Source organism: Neofelis nebulosa, chromosome 3 (assembly GCF_028018385.1).
Source record: "Neofelis nebulosa isolate mNeoNeb1 chromosome 3, mNeoNeb1.pri, whole genome shotgun sequence".
Taxonomy (NCBI): domain Eukaryota; kingdom Metazoa; phylum Chordata; class Mammalia; order Carnivora; family Felidae; genus Neofelis; species Neofelis nebulosa.
Window position 1 is genome coordinate 207,175,277 of NC_080784.1, and position 24,465 is coordinate 207,199,741.

At 56.9% G+C, this 24,465-nt stretch overlaps 1 protein-coding gene across 3 annotated transcripts in view; it reads left to right on the forward strand.

Moving 5' to 3' along the window:
• The window catches only part of CPLX1 (complexin 1), a 32,900-nt gene that overhangs the window by 4,162 nt on the left and 4,273 nt on the right, over positions 1–24,465 (forward strand). For all 3 annotated transcript variants that reach the window (XM_058723268.1, XM_058723269.1, XM_058723271.1), the window contains one exon: positions 23,420–23,595. In XM_058723268.1, the coding sequence (XP_058579251.1) occupies positions 23,420–23,595 (176 nt within the window). The remainder of the gene's footprint in view (positions 1–23,419; positions 23,596–24,465) is intronic.

The following is a 24,465-nucleotide window of genomic DNA, read 5'->3' on the forward strand; positions in this document are numbered from 1 at the left end:
CCTGTTGACGTCTGATGCTGCCCGGTCCCTGCGGCCCAGCCCCTGTTGACGCCGAACCCAGCCAGTGGGCTTCTGGTTCTGCTACTACAGTTGCTCTGTGACCCTTGCTGGGGGCGTTCTCCTCCACTGACTGCCTGGGGCCCACGGGGCCACCTAGGAGCAGGGCACAGACCCCTGGGCACAGACCACCTGCCACAGGAAGGAAGAGAAGGGGGAGGAAGGTGGCTAGGAGTTGCTAGGGGCTGCCCTGGGCGGTGAGGGGGAGGGGGCCCGGCGGGTGGGAGTGGGGCTGTCCTTAGAACCACCGTGGGTGAGCACAAGTGTCCTGTCCTGTCGCGTCCCAGCAAAGCCATCAGCACTGACCAATGACCTCACAGACGCCTGGTGCCCAGCTCCTTCTCTGCGGGCAGGTAGACAGGTATGGACCCCGGAGGAGGGGACAATGGCTCCCAGGGCTCCTTCCCCTGAGATGGCAGGATCTGCCCAGACACTCCAGTCCCTGGGCCCCTGGATGGACACGGGAGGGTTTTGCATGGTGGCTGTCTCTCTCTTGAGATGCAGCCTGAGAGGGTGGGGCCCGTGGGGCATCTGCTCTTAGGGCCCGAGTTCTTTGTGGGGTGACGAGTGGGCGCTTTATGTTACTTCAAACTCAGACGTGGTCCCCCTGGACACTGTTCTGCTGGGGTCCACGCTGAGGCAGAGGGCTGTAGGCGCCATGGGCCTGCAGGGCTGGCTGAGGAGAAGTCCCTTGGGGCCAAATTGGTGAAGAAAGCGTCCAGCTGTTGGCAAATTTGTTCTCACTAAGAAAATATCCTGGAGGCTTTTATGTTCTTGGGCTGCCCCAAGATCCATCAAGACACCCCCCAGATTTAATGCAAAGTCTGGGGCAGCATCTCAAGTGGTGGACTGGAGATGGTGGCAAAGTGGCCTGGAACTGGGGCCAGGTGCTTGGGCCACACGTACTGGGACCTGGGGCTCAGGACCCTCAAGGGCATCATTTGCAAAAACGGTGTTCTCCCGAGGCCAGGAAGTGGCAAATGGCCCCGCAGCTACATTTACACGGTGGATGAGAGCGTGGGCAGCTGTCAGTGTAGTGTGGTTGGTTGTAGACCCTCATCAGGCTAAATCAGGTACAGCATGACTATTTTGGCCCTGACAACTGGTTTTCAACGCTGGCTATCCTGTTGATCTGCCTTAGTGTGGCATATTTTGTGTCCAGAGCGTGCTCAGGTCCTTGGGGATGGTGCGGGGACAGGGGAGGGCTTCACGGAGGAGAGGACATCTGAGGTGCGATTTAAGGATGTGCAGATGAGATGGGGACACAGCACGTGCAAAGGCCCAGGGGCTGTAGGGGTTAGAACAGGTGTGGAAGACAGCAGGAGATTGGAAGGAGAATGTTACAGGACAACAGCGACCGAGCCCCAAGGGGCGGGGTCTTCTCACCAAGCACAGCTCTGCCCTGAGCTCTCCAGTGGCCCACGGCTGCAGGGGCCTGGGGCCTGGGGCCATCCTGTGGGGGGAGAGCCCGGCCTGGGCTTGGCTGAGAGGCTGTCCAGTCTTGGTGAGTAGGAGGGCGGAGGGCTTGTGGTCTGGTGTATTGAGGAGGGTGAGGGCGAGGGAATGAACACATGTCCAAGCGCATGTCTCTCCGTCCGGCAAGACTGCGTGCGTATGGGAGGAGGAGGAACCTCGGTCACCCAGCCCTCCGTGGACAGAACAGCCTCTCACAGACACATACTCCAGGGAGAACCTCGAGGGCCTCCGCACCCCGTGGGTGGTGGGCTCTTTGCTCCCTGTTGGGGCACCCTCTTGGGGGTCTCGTGGGGATCAGTCCCCGGATCCGTCGAGGCTCCCAGGGTCAGACGCTAGAGAAAACAGGGCAGCGCCCACCTGCCTCATCGATGGCACAAGACGGGGTGGGGCTGCGGTGGGGTGAGTCTCCCTCTGGGAGCTGGGAGCCCCTCCCTCAGTGCTGGTGCCGTCCCCCGCCTCCAGGGGCGCGTTGGGGGGTCTCCTCCCTTGTTTGGCCCCTGCTTCTGTCAACCGGCCCGAGCTCCCATCTTCCACTGCTAGCTCCGTGACTCCCAGCTGAGGCCTGTGTGTGCCTGCAGCTGCTTCGGGGACACGGCGTCAGGGGGCCTGAGGTCTTTGCAGGTCAGAAATAGCTCTTTCCCAGACTCTCCTTCACCTGGCCTCCTAGGACCTCGGGTCAGAGCCGCAGAGACAGCCCTGAGGTCCCAGGTGGTCCTGTCCGGACCCCCAGCACCCCCACGGGGCCCTACACTGAGGGAGAGGCCAGGCATCCCCCTCCTGTCCCAAACCCAGGTCCTGAGGGTAGGGCTTGTCCCATCGGCTCGCCCACCGGTCTGTCTGGTTTGGAGTTAACCCTGTCTATCGGGGCCTCTCCTGGGCCTGGGACTGCGCTGCTGGAAGGCTACGGGGGGAGGCCAGGGCCTCCGGGAGGGTGGCGGAGCCACAGGCCCAGCGGGGCTGCAGGGGAGGGGCAGGCCGGGAGGGAAGTGCTACCTCGTGGGGAAGACGCTTTTGACTCACAGTAGAGAAGCAGGAGGGGCTGGCGACGACTTTGTTTCCCTCACCCAGAGAGGTGACAGGCGGTGGCTCAGCTGCTCTGTGGTGCCATCTGGGCCCGGCTTTGGCTCCCCCTGGGCCGCTGTCAGCGGTGAGCTGCCCTGGGCTTTCATGCTTAGCCTGCTTCTCAGGGCGCCAAGTGGCTGCCGGTGCTCCCGGGTCACGGCGACGACGGGGCAGGAAGCAGCGGGGGGGCCCAGGGAGCAAGCCCGGGTTCTGCTTGGCAGGTGTGTTTATGGGATCTGGCAGAGGGTTTCCATCTGTGCGGCACGGGCAAGAAGGGTCTGCGAAGGTGAGGCCGAGCCGGGCGCATCCCCTCCGAACAAGGCGGACGGTGCTGGGCAGGCAGCTCACGGTACCTGGCCCACATCCCCTTGGGAAGTCTTGATTTTCAGATGTAAGGCCCCCAGAGCATCGGCCCTCCAAGGGCGGGGGCGCCTCCTCCTTCCCTGGCTCCCGCCTGAGAGCCGGGGTCTCCGCAAGCAGCCAGCAAGGGCTCAAAGATAAAACGGCAGCATCATTCACAACGGGCCCCCCAGCTGCCCTGTTGAATCAAGCACCAGCTTACCTCCCTGCACTCGGGAGAGACACCACTTACCCCACATGTGTCAGAGGCTGGAAGGCACATCAGAGAAACGGCCTTTTCTCCCTAAAACAATGAAGGACAGTCTTTCCCTCAGGAGAATATGGTCCTGGTTGACTGAGCTACAGCTCAGTTATAAAGCTTTTGCCCCGGTGTGGGAATAAAATGGATATAAATGCACTTCAACTGGTAAAGTCATTTATTTTTTGCCTGCTGGTTGGCGAGAAATTCTGGTTGGGATTAAAGCATTTGTTTTAATAGCTCCCGTGTGACAGGGCTCACGGTGATCTTGCACTAACACCAGGGACTGCTCGGCTGGCTCCGGAACACTGCACATTTAATGCTGGGGCGTCAAACCAGCAGAAGGAGCATCAAGTCCAGGCAGACCCTAACGCCACCCGATTTCAGAGACTCTGGCGTGGTACACCCAAGCCCGGGTCGTAATGGATCAGGCGGGGCGGGGGTGGGGGACGGGGCCATCCTGAGACTCCTGCTCTTGGCTAGCGGCTGCCCAGAGCACCCCTGCACCATCTAGGGGGTGGTGGGGCCACTGGCTGGGGTCCGCACACTCCTTGCTCCTGGCCTGTGTGTGCTTAGGCGTCGTACAAATCTCTCTTTTCTGGGGTTGCTCTCACTTTTCTCACCCCCTGGACGGGGCGGTGGGGGGGACATGGTTCTTCCCACCCTTGCAGAAATCAGTCAGGACCTCTGGCTTCCTTTTCTTAGGGACAGCCTGACAGGGTTGAGGGAGAGTCCCTGTTCTACTCTTTAGGTCCCCTTTGGTCCCATGGGCCTGACTGTGAACTGTGGCCTCCAGACTAAGGAGGTGGGCTGAGGTCAGGTGGCCACTTGGGGCCCAGCAGAGGGCTTGGGGTGCCAGGTTCTGAGTGCTGGGTGCCATGTACTGTGTCAGGTGCTAAGTGCTATGTGCCGAGTTCTGAGGGTGCTAGGTGTTGTGTGCTCGGTGCTGAGAGTACTGAGTGCTGGGTCTGGGTGCTGAGGGTGCCGTATGGTGGGTGCTGGGTGCTCGGTGCCGAGTGCTGGATCTGGGTGCTGAGGGTGCCGTATGGTGGGTGCTGGATGCTCAGTGCCGAGTCCCTTGCAGACTGGGACTCAGGGGGTTGAGACTCGGTCCGTCAGCCATGGGAGGGGCTCTGACAGAGCCTCCAGGCAGGGCAGTGCTCACACCTGTGCCTTCTGGCCCCGCTGGCAGCTCCTAAGATTTCCTCAGGACACGGTGGCCTCGTCCAGGCAGAAATGACGGACCCCGTGCTGAGCCTTGTTTCCTGGGCTGGGTGGTGGGCTTCTCGAGGGCAGGGTGCTGCCCACCGCATGCACCCCAAGCCGTGCTGGCCCCAGGCCTCTGCCTCCACAGTTTGGCCCCCAGTGGTTTAAGAGCAAGGACCACAGGCCCAGGGAAACCCCGGGAGAGGTGGGGGAAAGGGGGAGGGGTGGGGGGAGGGTATAGGAGGAGGGGTGGGCCTGGGGAAGCCTTAGCAGAGCTGCTGGTCTCAGGGCCACGGGACCATCCTGCACTTAGCTTCCCTTCAGAAGGAAGGTTCCAGAAACGTGGACTACCACTCCAGGCTTTGTACCTGGTCCATGGCCGTGAGAGAGAACAAGTTGCCCAGACCCAGGCTGGAGTCAGCCTCCGCCCCCCCCGCGGGACCCGCCCTTCCCAGGCTGGGAGCATCGTGGGAGGTCCCTGAGACTCAAGGCCAGGAGGAGAGGGGGCCTGGGGAGGCCTCCCATCCCTGGTCCTCGTCCCCTTCAGCAGACGAGGGGTCAAGGGCGGCGACCCCCGGGCCATGGCCACAGCGTCCTGCCTCATTGTCAGCACTGGTGAAGGGGCAGCCATGTGAGTGGCAGAGTGGCTGAATGGAGGGGAAGATACGTGGAGATTACAACCAGCCTCGAGCCGCGGCCCTGCCATCTGTCCCGGCGCTTGGCTCTGTTTGGGCTCACTAATTGGCGTTTTCATCTCGCTTCTGTCTCTGTTTGTCCTCTCCAGAAAGCCAAGGCCGGCCTGGCGCCCGGCTCCACAGGCCCTGGGGCCCCTCCCCAGGGGGTGGGAGCATCTGATGGTCCCTGAGGGGAGGGGAGGGGAGGGGGACTTTGTAAACAGCGGGAGGAAAATCCTCAGACCACTAATAAAGGTTTGCAAAACCTTTGACGAAAGGAGTTGACAGGCAGAGGAGAGGTGTTTTGGGCACAAGAAGAGGGGCGTCTCAGAAAATCAGGGAAGTGCGTTCAGCACAGCAGCACCGGTGACTTGGCTGGGGCAGGGCTCCGGCCTGCTGGGGGGTCTCTAGGTCACCCTCCACCCAGCACCTCACAGCGCCTGAGGCAAGGCCACCCAGCCCAGGGCGGCAGGTGAGACAGGCCCCCCCCCCCCCCCCCGGGCCTTGTGCCTGGCCTCCCACCAAGGGCTTGGAAGGGTGGGGACCCCGTGCCAGCAAGGACAGTGCAGAAGCCAACTTTCTTTCACCCAGTTCATCCTTGCTTGTTATTCTGACCTTGACCAGGGGCTGAGGTGGGAGCTGGCTTTAGTTCTCCTTTGTTCCTTCACCGGGATGGCCCCTCCCCTCAGGGGGCTCTGCAGGGCTGCGTGCCCCACGGGGCAGGGCAGTGGGGGCAGGCAGCCCATGACCAGGACTTGGCTGTGGCAGGAACGTCCCTGGTTTCGTGTGCATTGTTACAGCTGACATGACTGATGTGGCCTGTCATCTTAACTTTCTCCTTTTTAAAAGGGTTTCCTGCTGTTTTACTTATTTTAATATATGGACTTACGTTTCTTTTTAAAAACCTTCTGCAGGTTTTGGAACCTACATGCCCTTTTAAAACATTATTTCAGCTCTAATTGTCACCGTCAGGAACCACACTGTGTATTCCGAGCCCTTGGCAGTGCTGTCCGGGAGTCCTGTGGCTCAGCCTCCGTCCACACCCACCTCCCGTCCGATTCGGACCTGGGCAATTGGTATTGCCGAATGTCCTCTTAACATATAAGAAATATTTTGATCTTTGCATTCAACTTAGAATTCTTTTCATTGTTTTCATTTTTGGGGGGAGAGGGGCAGAGAGAGGGGGAGACACAGAATCCCAAGCAGGCTCCAGGCTCGGAGCTGTCAGCACTGAGTCCAACTCAGGGCTCGAGCTCATGAACGGTGAGATCATGACCTGAGCTGAAGTCGGACGCTTAACCGACTGAGCCACCCAGGCGCCCCGATGTTTATTTATTTTTGAGAGAGAGAAAGAGAGAGAGAGAGAAAGAGAGAGAGAGAGAGTGCAAGCAGGGGAGGGGCAGAGAGGGAGACACAGAATCCGAAGCAGGCTCCAGGCTCCGAGCCCCGTCGGGCTGTCAGCACAGAGCCCGATGCGGGGCTCGGACTCACAAACCGTGAGATCATGACCTGAGCCACCCAGGCGCCCCACGTTCAACTTTATAAAAGACATGTGTACATATTTCTCTAACAGGAAACTGGATGCTTATGGTAGGGAATTGAAATAACACAGAAAAATATAAAGAAGTGATATGGAAAATCGAGATACAATGTTACTTTAAAATTCTGTTAGAATGTCTCATTACTTAATTTAAAAATATCTTTTCAAGGAGGGATGCCTTCAGTTCTATTTCTAATTTTAAAAGACTCTGCAAAGTGCTCTATGCGGTGGGTTTCTTAGAACTAGTCCAGGAGGGTCAGCGGGTTAGCACCAAAGGCTGAGAGGAGAGAGCCTCTCAGGGTGACTGTGGTTTAAAATAGGTTTCAGCAGTAAACACTGTAACTATCGTTTCCTTACAACAGGCTTCGAAGCTGGACGTTTCAGGGAAGTCTGGTTCCTTCGTAGACGGATTTAGACAGAAACCCGCCCTTGGGGTGATGGGCTCAGAATCAGAACAGACTTCACTCCAAGTTCAAGGAGCTGTTTGTCAACATTTGCCAGACCTCCCCCCACCATCCTGGCAGGGGTGTGGGGGAAGATGTGATTCTGATCCACACTGAATAAGAGTTTTTCCTTGAGTCCCCCGCCCCCACCGCCCACGGGGGTCCTTGTGTGTTTCTCGGTCCTGTGCTCATTCTGACCAGCTCAGACGTTCCGGGGTGGGGGGCACTGAGCTCTTGCCAGACCCCCTGCCCCACGCTCCTTACGTGGCGGTATCAGCCACTGGGGCTGGTGTCACGATGACGATGTAAGTAGTGCCCCCCGACCAGCCAAGCAGGGCAGTACGAACACTTCTTTCTTGTAATAAAGCCCTTGGCTTGCCCTGCAGCCAACATGTGTCTCGTTTTCCTTTTGCCCAAGTTTCTGTGGACTGTCTCTCATGCTTCCCACGTCGGCCAGCAGCCCTTTACCGCGACCCTTCCGTGCGGTCAAAGGTTCCAGATGGAGGGTTGGCTGTTCCTCTCCTCTGGTGCAGCTGCCCCAGGACTCTGGTACGTCCCGCTCCTGTCAGCACTGGTTCTTGCCCAGGCTGTCACTCAGCATGGGCTGGAGTCCCCTGTCTTCTCTTACGGCTGGGTCCTCGGGAACGTTCTGTGGCAGGGTGTGTAGGGAGGAAGTCTCTGTGTTGTGCCTTCACACATGACTGGCAGTTGGTTTTTAAATTGTTTCTTTAGTTTTTTGAGACCGTGCACGTATGTGTGCATGCATGAGCAGGGGAGGAGCAGCGAGAGAGAGGGAGAGAGAGAATCGTGGGCAGGCTCCATGCCCCGTGCGGAGTCCAACTCGGGGCTCGACCCCGTGACCCTGGGATCATGGCCGAAATCAAGAGTCAGACGCGGTTCGTGGGTTCGAGCCCCGGGTCGGGCTCCCTGCTGTCAGTGCAGAGCCTGCTTCAGGTCCTGTCTCCCTCTCTCTCTGCCCCTCCCCTGCTTGCTCTCTCTCTCTCTCAAAAATAATAAAGTTTAAAAAAATTGTGAGGTTATTTTTTTGTTGTCTTCCAGGTTCTAAAGTTGCTGTTGAATCATCAGATGCTATTCTTATTTCCAGGGCTCTTTACATGACCTGCTTTTTATCTCCTCTCTCTCTAGAGGCTTTACTAGCATTCTGAAGTTTCAGGATTTTGTCGATTATTTATTTATTCCTTTTGAGAGAGAGAAAGAGAGAGCTCGGGAGGGGAGAGGGAGACAGGATCCCAAGCAGGCTCCAAGCTGTCGGCACAGAGCCTGATTCACGGCCTCGCACACTGTGAGATCAGGACCTGAGCCAAAACCGAGAGGTGGAGGCTCACCCGACAGAGCGCCCCCCAGACGCCCTTGAACTGCATTTTTAATTTCTACATTTATATTTAGCTTCCAAGAGCTCTTTTGTGTGTTCTAAACTACCCCCCCCCCTTTTTAAAGAGTTTCCCTATTGGGGCGCCTGGGAGGCTCCGTTGGTTGAGCATTCGACACTTGGTTTCAGCTCAGGTCATGACCTCACAGTCCGTGGGTTTGAGGCCCGTATTGGGTTCTGCGCTGACAGTACAGAGCCTGCTCGGGATTTTCTGTCTCTCCCTCTGTCTGCCCCTACTCTTCTCCCTCTCTCTCTCTCTCTCTCTCTCTCAAGATAAATAAATAGACTTAAACAAACAAACAAAAAAAATATATATATACATATATATATAATACAAATAAAAATGAGAGTCGCCCCGCCCTCTGTACTGTCCGTGTTCTCTGGGCCCCTCTTGCCTGTGATTTGGGAGCTGTCTTCACAGCGGAGGCATTCCTGGGCTGCGCATTCAGAGTGAGGTAAGAGAGCCTGATGGGGAACTTTGCTGGGTGGGACTTTGGGCTTGCCTGTGGCATAAACACGCGGTGAACTATCTTTAGGTCTTGTTTGGGGCTGTGGTCCCACTTCTCCGAAAACGGACCCTGCGTGGCTGGATGGCAGGGTCTGCAAACAGGGCAGGGGGCGGGGGCTTGGGGAGGGGTCTTCCGTGCCCACCTGACCCCCGTCTGCAGCTGGACCGGCGCCTCTGCCCCCAGTGCCCGAGTCTGCGGGGCTCTGGTTCGATTTCGCCAGGGAGATGACCGGGTGGGGCAGAACCTGTGCAAGGAACACGGTGCCCCTCGTGCGGCCCTCAGCCCGCCCAGCCCGCGCCCCCACGTCCCCGAGGCCGGCCCCTCCGCTCCTGCTGCCGAATCCGTGTCCTGGCAGGGCCTCCTCCGCTCAGTTCTGCCCCGCGACTGCCTTCCGTCTTCCCCAGACCTGACGTCTCCACTGCCTGTTCTCTCCTCGCCCGTTCTGTGAGGCCTCGTGTGGTGATACTCTTAAGTTTCTTTACTCCCGTCTGGAAAGGCCGTCGACAGGCACGTGTGTTCGACCCATCAGTGCGAGGGCACGTGGCTTACGGACGGTCAGAGTTCTCCCGCCCAGTGTCCGGACGCCCGGTGTCAGCTTGCACGGGTTCACCGCCATCGACCTACCCGACACAAGTGTTGTGCGTCACGGGCCCGGGGCTTTGCTCTCGTGAACCGCGATGCGTGGACATCCCCGCGCTTCCGCCCCGTCGTGTCGTCGCTATTTACCGTGTTCTTGCCGTGAGCCAGACGCGGAGACGGTGTCTGTGTTGATGAAACATCTGTTCGGTGTGGGAAACGGAGGAGCATAAAGTGGGTGAAACACCGCGCCCGGCAGTGGTAGGCGCCACGCGAGAGGTGACTCGTGTGTCATCGGAGGCGCTGGCGCCACGGCTGCGGGAGGAGGGGTCTCTGGGGGAGCCGCTCGTCCCTGCCGGCACCAGCACGAGGTGGGAGGAGCACGTGCACCTGTTCTGACACGCGTCCCCCCCCCCCCGAAAGATCACACAAACCCTCGTCCCCGACAGCGCTCCGTGATGGACGTCACACACGCGCTCCCCACACGGGATTCTGTGAAGCTTCTTGAATGGACAGAATGCTCTCACTTCCAATTGGTCTTCGTTCAACGTCTTTCACTTACTGAACACAGCGTTCAACACGTGACTTGTAGTTGCTGTGTTCACGAATTACACGCTTTAGGTAATTTTCTCTCACTTACTAGTGCTTTTCTATGCTTGTTATGTGCCACTGAACTCTGTGCTGCTCGGGATGTCTCATCATATGCGTTTACGTGGTTGGCACGTCGGGGTTTGGGGTGGTGTCTGTGTCACGAGCTGTCCTGCCCCACTTGCTGGCGTGTCTGCTGATTGTTCTCTGGGTGCCAGACCTTCTGAGTTTCACCCTGACACATGCTAGATGTTTTTGTTTTCCTAAATGTGTTCACGAGCTTTGCTCCAGATGTGCTCAAGTTGTGGAGACACTTTGATTCTCTCTTGTCTTATTCTGGGGCTTCATTAGGCAGGACCAGAGGAACACTTAAGTCGGCGGGTAATTTTGCCCACAACCAAGGCCGTCCCTTCTCCCCGCTCTGACAGATGCGGTGGGGTTCGTGGCCTTTTCTGCTGTGGCTATTGGAGCACTCTCATTAAAAGGCAGAGGTTGTCAGGGCACCTGGGTGGCTCAGTGGGTTGAGCGTCTGACTCTGGCTCAGGTCACGATCTCACAGTCTGTGGGTTCGAGCCCCGTGTCGGGCTCTGTGCTGATGGCTCAGAGGCCGGAGTCTGCTTCAGATTCTGTGTCTCCTTCTCTCTGCCCCTCCCCTGCTTGCACTCTGATTTTCTCTGTCTCTCAAAAATAAACTTTTGGGGCACCTGGATGGTTCAGTTCGTTGAACGTCCAACTCTTGATTTTGGTTCAGGTCATGATCTCACAGTTTGTGGGTTTGAGCCCCATGTTGGGCTCTGTGCTGACAATGCAGAGTCTGCTTGGGATTCTCTCTCTCCCTCTGTTTCTCAAAATAAATAAATAAACTTCAAAAAAAAAAAAAGAAAATCAAGACCCAACTTATGCTACCTAGAAGAAACTCATTTAAGATTTTTTTTTTAATGTTTATTTTTGACAGAGAGAGAGAGAGCATGAGTGGGGCAGGGGCAGAGAGAGAGGGAGACACAGAGTCAGAAGCAGGCTCCAGGCTCTGAGCCGTCAGCACAGAGCCCGACGCGGGGCTTGAACTCACAGACTTCGAGATCGTGACCTGAGCCGAAGTCGGACGCTCAACGAAATGAGCTACCCAGGCGCCCCTGGAAGAAACTCACTTTAAATATAAAAACATAAATATGGTAAAAGTAAAAAGATGGAAAAGATAAAGCATGCTAATACTGATCGAAAGAAAGCTGAACTGGCTACAAAGTAGATTGCAGAGCAGAGGACATTACCGGGGATGACGGAAATCCTCTCCTGGTGACAAAGATGCTGACAGATTAGAAGGAGGTAATCGTCTCACCTGCTTCCACAGCTCGTATGGGCTCCGAAACACATACGTGAAGACGGGCGGATAGACAGCGAAAAGGACGAATAGACCCACGAGCTGGAGTGGAGACGCCCAGTAGCTGATGGAAGAAGAGCAGTGGGGTACACGAGACTCCCCACGTTGTCAGCAAACCTGAGCTTTCACATTTGGAGAGCACTCCCGACGATACAGGACACAGTCTTCCCAAATACCCACGGGACACATACAAGGATAGAACACATTCTGGGCCATAAAACAAGTCTTGATGAATGTGAAAGATTCCAGTCACGCGGGGCGCCTGGGTGGCGCAGTCGGTTAAGCGTCCGACTTCAGCCAGGTCACGATCTCGCGGTTCGTGAGTTCGAGCCCCGCGTCAGGCTCTGGGCCGATGGCTCGGAGCCTGGAGCCTGTTTCCGATTCTGTGTCTCCCTCTCTCTCTGCCCCTCCCCTGTTCATGCTCTGTCTCTCTCTGTCCCAAAAAAAAAAAAAAAAAAAAAAAAAAAAAAAAGTTAAAAAAAAAAGATTCCAGTCACGCAAAATACGTTCTCTGACCATGGTGGCCACGGTGGCGTGGGACGAGAAATAAAGGACATCTGGAAAATCCCCCCAAGTATTTGGAAACTAAACAACACACTCTGAAGTAGCCCGTGGGTCTAAAGAGAATCTAGAAAGCGTCGTGAACAGAATGGAAATGAAAAAAAAAATCCATCAAAATTTGTGGGATTCACTAACGTGGTGTTTAGAGGGAAACATGTCCCTAAACACCCCTATTCAAAAAGAAGAAATGTCTCACATGTTAGCCTCAGCTTCTAACATCAGAAACCAGGAAAAGAACAGCAAATGAAACCCAGAGTAAGCAGAAGAAAGGAAGCCATGAAGTTCAGAGCAGAAATGAATGAAAAAGGGGAAAAGAAAACCAAAGCTAGCTCTTTAAGATAGAGAAAATTGGACTTGTATCCAAAATCCATAAAGAACTCTCGCCATTCGGTAACGCCAGCAGAAGCAAGACCGGGGACCCTAATGCTCACTTCGTAAGCGGGCTGGGCCGCACTGTCGAGGTCACATGTTGGTAGCAGGTGCCCTGCAGGTGATGTGCTGAGGACACTCCCCCTCCCGGGTCTTCCTTCCCAAACCCATAACCTCAGTCCGGCCATGAGAACGAACAGCAGACAAACCCTAATTGTGAGACAGAAAATTCCTGAAAAGTCCTCAAAGCTGTCAAGGTCATCAAAAACAAAGCAAGCCTGGGAAACTGTCAGCCAAGAGAAGCCAAAGGAGACGTGACAGCTGAATGTCACATGGTGTCCCGGACACCCTGGATGCGGTGCTGGGACAGAAGGGACATCAGGCGAAAAGTAAGGACGTCTGAACACAGCATGGACCTCAGTTAATAGTATCATCACCAGCGTGGCTTGTTAATTGTGATAAATCTGTCACATTAGTGTAACGTGTTAACAGGGGACAGACACTGGGTGCGGGTATGTGAGAACTCTCTGTGCTGTCTTCCTCCAACGTTTTTCTGTAAGTCTAACATAAAAAGTTTGTTTTTGAAAGTGTGCAAAGAATCTGAATAGGTATTCCACCAAAGAAGATATAAAAATAGCTATTAGGCACATAAAAATCTGCTGAACACCGTTAGCCATGAGCTGATAGCCCTTGACGGCCACCTGGATGGCTGGAATCTCAACGGACAACAGCAGATGTGGACAAGGGCACAGAGAAACGCAGGCCCTTGCTCAGCGCTGCTGGACTTCACTGTGGTGCAAGCACTTTGGAAAAGAGTTTGGCGTTTCTTCAGAAATGAGCCCTAAATGTACCATACAATCGGCAAGCCCTGCTAGGATCTGCCCGAGAGAGCTGAAGGCCCACGTCCACGCCCATTCAGAGCAACTTATTCACCAAAGACCCAAACTGGGAACACCCCGGATGTGCACGGGGCACGGGCAGGCGAGTGGAGAGACTGATCACGTGCATCTGTGTCACGGGCCAATTCGAGGGGCTGTTGATACGCACGGTGGCGTGAAAGTGTTAGGCGCAGTGGATGGAAACGGACCCGCCTCCCCGGTTCCGGCCTGTTGTATGATTGCACTTATCCGGAGTTCTAGGGAACACGCCCTAGTCTCTGAGGACGGAAAGGAGGTCAGCGGTCGTCTGGGCCGGTTTCGTGGGAGGAGTTGCACAGGGCCGCCCGGAAACCGTGGGGGAACAGACGTGTCCGTCACCTCGGTCATGATGATGGTTCCAGGGACGTGCACAGCTGTCAAACTGCATGCCTTCTGCGATGCCGACTGGCTCCACGACTGTTTTAAAAACAGGTTGTGATACGAGGACACCTGTCTGCAGCGGTCGTGCACGCGGACCAGAACCTAGGTCTTGGTTGGAACCGGGACGGCGGCGGCGGGGGGGGGCGGGGGGGGGGGGGGGACAGGTGGCAGCGGACAGGCGGGGCAGGCGTCTCAGCGGCCGCGGGGACCTCCCGCTGGAGGAGAGCGAGAGGGGCAGCGCACGCGGCCCCTCGCTGGGGGGGAGGAGGGGCACGGCGGCTCTGGGCCTCCTGTAGGAGAGGAGGCAGGCCATGGCCGGAGCCTCGGAGCCGTGCTCGCTACGGCCTGTGCACGCTGGCAGCAGGGTATTCTCGCAACGTGGAACCGTCTTCGCTTCCCCAAGATGGCCCCCCTGCGAACAAATTCTGTAAGAAACGCCAGCTTCCCTTCCTGTCTCTGGTTTAGCATTTCACACTGTCACGTAGGAGCTGGCCCACCGCTCGCTCTCTGTGCCAGATTTTGGCATCGTTCTTATGCAGATTTCACAAAAATAACCTGGGGAATTTCCTTCTTTTTTCTCCTTTCCAAGAACATTTTAAATATCATTGGGATTATCTGTTTCTTGAATGTTTGAAAGACTCCATCTGTGAATTCTTAGACATAGTTCTCAGTTTTTGACAACATTCTTCAGAAAATGTGCCTCATTCACGTTCACAGACGTATTAGGATACGGTGCACGAAATATTATTTGATCGTTTTCGTGTCCTTTCGATCTGCGGCGCCATTTCTCCCTCGTTTTCCCTAATTTTGTCATCTTTGTGCTTTCTTCCTATCTTCTCGCCCTGAGCGGCCCTACCTACCGTATGTCAAGGTCGGCCCCTGAGCCGCCAGCCTGACCCGTGTCGTCTTCCTCACGCACTCTCTTTGCTGCTGGCTGTGCCCACCCCGGCCTTCTGCTTTCCCTGGTTCTTCCTTTGGAGACGCGAAGCCGCCGTGCGATTCTCTGTGTGTGTTCTGGCCGATGCAGGCGCGGTCCGGGGTCCGCAGCACCGGCTGCCCCTGGGGTTGGGGTGCGCTCGGGCCTCCTAGCTCCAGGTCCCAGACATGCACAGTCGTGGTTTTACCCAGAGTTTCTAGCGCATTTGTCATTAGGTTTCGCGTGCACAGCGGCCCGGGGGGTGGGGCGCGTGTTCCTGGTGTCACTGTTTATCAGGCTGTCCGCTTCCAGGCTGTCAGGGACGTGGCCGTACTCCTGCTTTGCTGTTGCAATGAGGTTGTCTCTGCAGCTTGACGGCTGTTTTCTCAGACATAAGATTACAGTTGTTTTAAATTTGTACTTCTCGGGCGCCTGGGTGGCTCAGTCAGTTGAGCATCTGACTCTTGGTTTCGGTTCAGGTCACGATCCCAGGGTCACGGGACCGAGCCCCACGTCGGGCTCTGTGCTGGCAGCATGGAGTCTGCTTGGGATTCTCTTTGTCTCTCCTCTCTCTCTCTCCCCTTCCCTGCTCTCTCTGCCCCTCCTCTGCTCTCCTTTTCTCTCTCTGCCCCTCCCCTGCTCTCTCTCTGCCCTCCCCTGCTCTCTCTCCGCCCCTTCCCTGCTCTTTCTCTGCCCCTCCCCTACTCTCTCTGCCCCTCCCCTGCTCTCTCTGCCCTCCCCTGCTCTCTCTCTGCCCCTTCCCTGCTCTTTCTCTGCCCCTCCCCTGCTCTCTCTCTGCCCTCCCCTGCTCTTTCTCTGCCCCTCCCCTGCTCTCTCTGCCCCTCCCCTGCTCTCTCTGCCCCTCCCCTGCTCTCTCTCTGCCCTCCCCTGCTCTCTCTCTGCCCCTTCCCTGCTCTTTCTCTGCCCCTCCCCTGCTCTCTCTGCCCCTCCCCTGCTCTCTCTGCCCTTCCCCTGCTCTCTCTGCCCCTCCCCTGCTCTCTCTCTCTGCCCCTCCCCTGCTCTCTCTGCCCCTCCCCTGCTCTCTCTGCCCCTCCCCTGCTCTCTCTGCCCTCCCCTGCTCTCTCTGCCCTCCCCTGCTCTCTCTCTGCCCCTTCCCTGCTCTTTCTCTGCCCCTCCCCTGCTCTCTCTCTGCCCTCCCCTGCTCTCTCTCTGCCCCTTCCCTGCTCTTTCTCTGCCCCTCCCCTGCTCTCTCTGCCCTTCCCCTGCTCTCTCTGCCCCTCCCCTGCTCTCTCTCTGCCCTTCCCCTGCTCTCTCTCTGCCCCTCCCCTGCTCTCTCTCTGCCCTCCCCTGCTCTCTCTCTCTGCCCCTCCCCTGCTCTCTCTGCCCCTCCCTTGCTCTCTCTGCCCCTCCCCTGCTCTCTTTTTCTCTCTCTGCTCTCCCCTGCTCTCTCTGCCCTCCCCTGCTCTCTCTCTGCCCTCCCCTGCTCTCTCTTTCTACCCCTTCCCTGCTCTCTTTCTCTGCCCCTCCCCTGCTCTCTCTCTCTCTCTGCCCCACCCCTGTGCACTCTCTCTCTCTCTCTCAAAATAAATAAATAACTAAACTTCAATTGTATGCTTCTCTTTTTTTGTGATGAATATCAATAGTGTAACATGTGCCATTTTGCCCATGTTTTGGTGGGGGCTCAGTGGCATTGAGGACAGTCACAGTGTCGTGGCACCGCCACCCCTTCCATCTCGTCATCCCAAACGGACACTCTGTCGTCATTGCTCAGTGACTCCCCCCCTCCCCCGGCTCTGGCCCTCACCATCCACCGTCTGTCTCTATGACTTTGCCATTTAGAGGATCTCATATAAGTGGAACCCTGCTGTATTGGTTCTTCTTTGTCTGGGGTATTTCACCCAGTGTGACATTTTGAGGGGTCATCTGTGTGGTGGCAGGTGTCAGAATTTCATTCTTGTTTCAGACTGAGTAATATTCCATTGTGTGGATGGACCACATTGTTTGTCCAGCCATCTGCTGGGGGACATTTGGGCTGTTTCCACCTGTCGGTTGTTGTGAATACTGCTGTCTCCAGTCCTTTGGGGCATTTACCTAGGGGAACCCTTCCTGGATCACAGGGGGACGCTCTGATTTTGTCACACAGTGGCTATACTGTTTTACGTTCTCACGGATAGCACGCAGGCTCCCGGTTTCCCCACACCCTCGCCAAGGCTTGCTTTCTGTTTTTCGCCTTTTTAAACTATTATTATTTTGTAATAGTCATGGCTGTAAAGTGGGGTCTCATCGTGATGTAGAGCAACATTTGATACATTTCGCCAACATTCCATGAGTTTGAAAAGGACTCATGCTATTTTGTTCAGGGTTTAGGTTTGTAACCCGCTGCTCCTTTCTTCTGTCTGTCGCTAATCGGAAAGCATGGTTGTGTTCATACAGAGGGCTTTTCTCTGCTCCAAACAAGGCGTCTGTGATGCTCTTTTGTGTGCACCTGCTGTCAGCACACACGGTGGTCCCTCCGCTCACAGCCTGCACTCCCTGACATGCGCACGTCATGGCCGAGTGCGGCCAGGATGTCACCTTGTCTCCGGCTTTTCCCCGGCCCGCAGCTGCAGCAAACAGGCCCGTGTTCCTACAAGGAGGAGCGTTTGTTTTAATGGGACTGTTGTGGAGGGATAGGGTGCGGGGTTGAAAGTCGGGGGGACTCGAAACGAAACATGCTGGAGAGTGTCAGGTTGCCTACACTGCTGTGACCACCCCCCTCCCCCCCCACCCGGAGGCTGTGACAGGGCACAGCCCGGCATCCCCCCCCCTCCCCCCCCCCCCCCCCGCAGTGGCCATTGTCACGTTTAAAACCGCTCCGACCTGATGACTTTTGAACTGTCTGAAGCTCCCCAGACGTTTCTGGGACTCACGGTGAGGGTGCGTTTTTCCCTCTGGCCCGTGGGGCAGCTCTTCCCTGACGGTTGTACTACAGCCGTGTGAATCCTGATTGCTCCAAACCCCAACGAAAGAAAGAAGAAAGAATCGTTGCAGTTTCCGTCGGAAGGACGATCCACATCACGCACAGTTATGTATCGGCGATTAATGTGTATCCGTAAATATCTCATGTAGCCGTTCGACCACGTCTTCCCTGGATGTCACGCGTCCTTCAGGTGTGTGGCCACGTCACCAGCAGCCCTCGGTATGTGTATTTTCTTATGAAATTCGGCAGAGCTCCTTGCAGCGAGCCCCCTGCCCCACCCGTCACTGGGGCCTGCAGGGCGGGGCGCAGCGGGACCTGGGGCGGCTCCGTCTTCGATGCTGACGAAGCCCGGTTACTCTTCTAAGGTTCAAGTCTCACTTGCGTGAGATCTTCGTGTAAGTCAGGCTCGCAGAGGTTCTCTTCTGTTTACTTCCGGTAGTTCTAGAATTTTAGCTTTTACAGTTGGGTCTGTGATTGAGTTCTGTGTCAGGAGTGAGGCGAGGGAAGAAACTGGCTCATTTGTTGGTGTGGGGATACTAATGGTTGCAGTGCCGCTTGGCAGAGGGCTGTCCTTCCCCCTTGAGTTGTCCTGGCAGCTTTGTTATGAAGCGGTATTTCATCACGGACTATGACATTCGCCGAAGGGTTTGTTAAGACTTTATTTGTGGCTGAGTGCATGATACATATTCAAAAAATTTTTTAAGTTCGTTATTTGCCAGGTATCTGTTGACCACCTACTACATGCCAGATACAGTTCTAGGTGGTGGGGCCACAGCCGTGAGCTGGTCAGTCCCTGCTCTCATGGAGCTCACTTTCTATCGGCCGAGACGGACAAGAAAAAAGCAAGTAAACTATCATTTCAGATAGTGGTACCTGGCTGAGGAGGGTGTCTTCTCTTTCCCGTTTTCATTTTGGGTTCATGTTCAGATCTATAATCGACAAGAATCTGTGCTGTCACACAGGAGTCCAGTGTCCTGCTTCCCCACCAAAATCTCAGTTATCCCAGCCCCATTTAGGGAAATCTGGTTCTTTCTCCAGGGTTCCGAGGCCCTTCCTCTGTCACCGGTGTCCCAGTCCCGTGTCTGTGTGTTTGTGGGTCTGCGGATGGGCTCTCCCCTCCGGTCCCTTTTCCTGCGTTCCTCCCCTGCACCACAGCCAGGCTGCTGTCTGCTGGGTCCTGTCTTCTTCCTGGCTCTTCCCTCAGCTTTCTGTCCTGACCATCAGGGAACCGTTAGCTCTTTTTTTTTTTTTTTTTTTTTTTTTTTCTCAACGTTTTCTATTTATTTTTGGGACAGAGAGAGACAGAGCATGAACGGGGGAGGGGCAGAGAGAGAGGGAGACACAGAATCGGAAACAGGCTCCAGGCTCCGAGCCATCGGCCCAGAGCCTGACGCGGGGCTCGAACTCACGGACCGCGAGATCGTGACCTGGCTGAAGTCGGACGCTTAACCGACTGCGCCACCCAGGCGCCCCCCGTTAGCTTTTTGTATGCAAAACTCTTAGCTTGTCAAACTTCACAGAATTTCCTTTCTAACTCTTGGGGGTGTGATTGAGATCGCACCCACCCGTAACTCACTTTGGGGAGAACTGAGTGCTGAGTTACGGAGTCTCCCCAGCCATGAATGTGACAAGTGTCTTTATTTGTTTAGATATTTTTTAGTTTTTCATTAAATTTTGTAATTTTTCCTATAGAGTTACTTCAAGTTAAAAAACACTTTTCTCTTTTTAAAAACTGACTTTCCATCCAAATATAACACGGAATCCTGGATTGGATCCTGGAACTGGAAAGGGACAGTAGTGGAAAAAGTGGTGACATTCAAAGAAAGTCTGTGGTCCACTTCACAGTGTCGTACCTGTGTCGTTATAATGGTTTTGATGAAGGTGTTATGGTTGACATTAGAAGGATCTGGTCAGGCATGTGCAGGAGCCCTTTGTAGCACCTGCATGACTTCTGTAAATCTGAAACTATTTCAAAATGAAGTTTCAAAAATCAACATATGTTGATTGGCTTATGTATTATTTAAATATGCATGCTTTCAATTACGTATAAGGTACCATAAATGAACACACCCATGGTAGTGTTCATGGTGAACCCCCCATGGTCGTGAACACTGAGCAGGGTTCTGACTACAGGGGTGACTAGTGTGTGCGAGGAGCCCCGGGAAAGGCTTTCTGGGAAGATACTGGGCCAGGAGTAGTGGACAAAGTTCTGGAAAATGAGCTCAAGGAAGGGCAGCAAGTGCAAAGGCCCTGAGGTAGGAACATCAGAGCCTGTAACTCCGCCCCTGCCTCCCCAGGCCTGCAGAGAAAACTTCTGAGAGTTGAGGGGAGTGCTATTATGTTGGCAGGGGCATCGAGGGAGGAGGATCTGGTGGGTGGGGCTGTGGGCAGAGGGAGTGGGCAGAACTGGGGCAGGTAGGGGCCCGGGCAGGGCCTGGCAGCTCCCACCGGCTGGGTGGGCATGCAGACCCCCTGCTCATGCTTCTCATCACTGGCGTTCTGTGAACCTCAGTGAGTGGCCCTCTCTGGCTGTTGCTGGATTTCTGCATGCGCCCCCCCCCCCCCACCGCCAAGTATAGGACCCACTCCTGAGTGGAAAGATGCCCCCACCTCGTCCTGAGCTGGGTCTGTGTCCCCCAACCCCAGGCACTGGTTTCTCACTTCTCACCTGGGAAACTCAGGCTCAGAGAAGAGTGATGGAAAAGATGGGGTAGACTCCACCCCCTGTCCCATGCTGATGCCCCTGGGGGCCAGCGTGGGAGCCTGGCTGTGGGACCCCCAGCCTCAGATACCACCCACCTTCCGCAGTCAGAGACTTTGGACCCTGAGCGTGGGGTGGAAGTGCCCCGTGCCGGTCCCCTCATCTGTAAATGTGGCTGGTGGCTCTGGAGCAGGGACCCCCTAGGCGTCACCGCCGGCAGCCCCGCCCTGGCCGAGCTAGCCTGGCCGCCCCGGCTTCTGCGCCAGGACAGCAAATGGCAAGTTGGGTTTCTGTGCCAGGAACAAGCTTCCCACGGTTTCTGCCGTGGCGCCGGCTGCCCTTCGAATTCCCAGCCAGGTGGGGCTTCCGGAAGTGTGTTTGCGCAGCAGTGGAGGCCATGCAGGGGAGGGTGGGGGGCCAGTGGTCCTTGCCACATGGCACCGTGGATGCCCCAAAGGGTGGTCCCATTCAGACAGTGAGTGGCTTCGCAGCCAGCCGGTGTGGCACGAATCCACACCGCTGCAGTGACCTCTGGTCCCCTTACCCTGGTCTAGGAGAGGCCATCCAGCCTCCCAGGGCCACCCTTCCGACTGAGGGACTAGCTCCTCCTTTGGCTTTCCCTAACCCTCTGGCCAAATGGACCCACCTACAGCTCAACTAGAGGCAAGACAAGAACACCAGGGACCCTGGGGAGCCCATGAAACTCAGAGCCAGAAGGGTCCTAGGCAAGCCTCCCCTCCCAGGCCCACACCTGGTGTAGCAGAGCTCAGCACACAGCTGGTGCCCAATAAATGCATATTTGATCACTAGGCCTATAGCCCATGTGATGCGTTGGAGAAGCGGGTTTAGAGGCCTCCAAGTAAGGGCGCCCCCGCAGCCCTCACCCCTCCCAGGAGAGGTTTACCAGTTGTGCTTTAAGACATCAGTCCTTCCTGGGAGGGAGGAAAAGCAGCTGGTCACTCTCACTTTAGTGTGAATTAGCTTGTTCAAGGGGGGAGATGTACATTGATGCTCTGGTTGTCCAACAGGCCAAAGAGGTGGGGGAAGTTGCAGCTGCTCCCTGGATTGTGGGAGTTTGTTCCTGCCCCCCCCCCCCCCCCCCCCCGCCAGAGGTAGCAGCAGCACCAGGAGGCACAGAGAATCTGCTTCGTCATCTGGGCAACTATTGGAAGAGTCAGTGACTAGACTCTATGACCTGCTTTCCCTTGAAACACTGGCTTCAAATATGCTTTACAGAATTCTGCAGATGTGCCTGAAAACTGACCCTGAGGTTTTAGTTTTCTGTTAGTCTAGATCCTTGTCAAAATGCCTGGTACAGGAGGACTCCCTGTCCCCACAGTGACATGGTGGCAAGTTGCCCTTAGCCTCTCCATCCCCCGAGACCCTGTGGTAGTTTCCAGCAGCTAAGAAGGCCCACGGTGTAGGTGTGGCCCAGCCTGACGAACATCTAGTTTTCGGCCCAGAACTCTCAATCAAAGAGTTGTCCTATTGCCACCAATAGCTGGTGGCCGTCCAAACTTCTTCCTCTGCTCACAGGGTGGGGCGGGGGCGGGGGGGTATCACTCCTGAGTAACAGGCGAAAGCAGCATATGGCACAGATATCTGCAGGGAGGGGACTGTCTCCAGGTTCAGTACTACACGGACCTGTGCAGTATCACGTGAGTGGTAGTACAAGGACATGGAGAGAGAGGATCGGAACATGGAGTCCCTGCACGTGGAGAGAAGGGGGCAGTACGGAGCTGGGCCTCAGTGCCCGTGTGGGGATGGGGGCCCTTCTGGAGAGGGGCAGTCGTGTCAGCGCCCACCTTCCCAAGCTTACCTGAGGGGTTCCTGTGTCTCTCCACCTCGCTGTCCACCTCACCGCCACACCAAGGCGTGGACTCGGCTCCCCCTGGGCCGTGCTTGTGAGGGCTCATCACGGGACCAGAGGACAGAGGCAAGACCCTCAGGGGCCGGTGCCGGCGAGGCCGACGGAAGGGTGGGAGTGGGGCTGGGCAGTCACTGGCCCTCGCTCAGGGTCACAGGAGGTGGATGGCAGGCACAGGGGAGCCCTGGGGTAGGCGGACCCGTTATGGATGCGGCCAGTTCCCAGGAAGCCTGAACGGCTGCGTCGCTCCCACGGGCCATGCGGGGGCGCCCCCCGCGGGCTGACCGCCCCAGGCTGAGATCCGCGCCCACCAGCCCCGCCGACGGTGCCCGTGAGGGGGGGCCGCTCCGCTCCCGGCAGCCACCGGGGGCCAGGGCCCACAGCGGTGCCAGCCCAGCTCTGAGGCTGTAATTACGCGTCTCTGTCCTATGGGCCGAGTCACGGAGGGCGTCCGGGAAGGTGTTTTGTTGTCGCCTGTGAATCAGGAGCTCATGAGAAAAGTGGTGGCTGGTGCAGCAGAGAAATTAGGGCCTTGGTGCTACGGCACACGGCCCCCCCCCCAGCCGCTCTGCCCGCCGCCCTCAGCCCCTGCTGGGAGCCTCCGCAGACGCCGAACCCCTGAGCCCCCGGTGCTCGCGCATTCAGCCACTCCTTCCAGCACCTTCGGAAGGCTGAGCTTGTTGGACAGGGGCCAGAGGAGATACACGCCAGGGGCTCCCGGGCCCACGCGGGCACGCGCACACGCCATACATACACATCCTCAGCTGCAAGCACACACACACACACACGCACACACACCCGCGCGTGCACACACACACAAAGTACACACACACATCCGCAGCTGCAAGCACACGCGCGCAAACGCACACACTCCTGCAGATGCAAGCACACACACACCTGCGCGTGCGCACACACACAAGCACACACACATCCGCAGCCTCAACCACACACGCGCACACATCCTCAGCTGCAAGCACACGTGTGTACACGCACACACCCGCGCGCACGCACACACACGCACACACATCCGCAGCTGTAAGCACACGCGCACACACACCCGCGCGTGCGCGCACACGCGCACACACACACATGCATCCGCGGTGCAAGCGCACGCGCACACACACGCCAGCACCGCGGGCGCACGTCCACACTTCCTACCAGCGCTGACCTCCGCCCGACACTCACGCAGGCCAGGCTGCCCCTGACGGCGGGGAGCGCTCCGGAACCAGCGGAGGGGGGTGGGGCGGGCCTGTCCCTCGCTGGCCGGACTCACCGGCTTTCTGTCCCCAGGGGCCACAAAGGACATGGGGAAGATGCTCGGGGGTGACGAGGAGAAGGACCCCGATGCGGCCAAGAAGGAGGAGGAGCGCCAGGAAGCCCTGCGGCAGGAGGAGGAGGAGCGCAAAGCCAAGTACGCCAAGATGGAGGCGGAACGCGAGGCCATGCGGCAGGGCATCCGAGACAAGGTGGGCGCGGGGCCTGGGGGGCTGCCCCGCACCCTCTCCTTCGCCCGGCTCCGTGGAGCACATCTCTGGATTGCACTCTGGAGCCCACATCTGCTACCCAGGCTCGCCAGGATGAGGGTTCACCTGTGGGCCCGCGTCTTTGCTGCTCTTACCAGTGGGGCTGTAAGGAGGGGGGGCGCCCTGCTCTTACAGTGGGGCTGGCCATGGTTTCACCTGCCCGGCCTGATGGCTTTTCCAGCTATTGCGGGATTAGGTAGGAGCACTGAGTCAGGACCTGCCTCCAGAGGACCCACCAGCAGCGAAGATAGGGGTGTGTTGGGGAGCAGACACCTGCTGGGATCTGCCTGATCACCCCAAGCTGAGTGTGCCAGGTGGGGGCCTTGCCTCTGTGGCTGCAGAGCTAAATGAGACAGTGGTCGCCTGGCCAGGCATCGGTGGGGGAGCGGTGCTGGGCAGATGGGGACGATGGTGAGCCCCTCCACCCATGGGTCAGAGGCAGCTCTGGAGGGGTTCGGACGCGTTCTGTCGCTGGAGCCCCAGGTCTTCCCGGCCACACCACTCTAACCTCCGGAATTTGGCCCCCTCCCTCCTATGAGCCTTCAGCTCGGGAAAAATACCCACCTGCCCCAGGGTCCCCCAGAAATGGAAGAATGGGGGATGGGGGTGGCTGTGGCTGGGGGAGATCTGGCCCCCTTGCCGGCAGCTGTACTGAGTGGTGAGGGCAGCGTGGGTGTGGGGAGCACCTGGTCCCCTCTGCACCCAGCACCATTGAGTGACCCAGCCCCCAGGTCCTGCCCCTAAGAGAATCTGCCTGACTCTCATGTCCGCTGAGCCCTCTTCCACCTGTCCAGGTAACCCTCCCCACTTCCT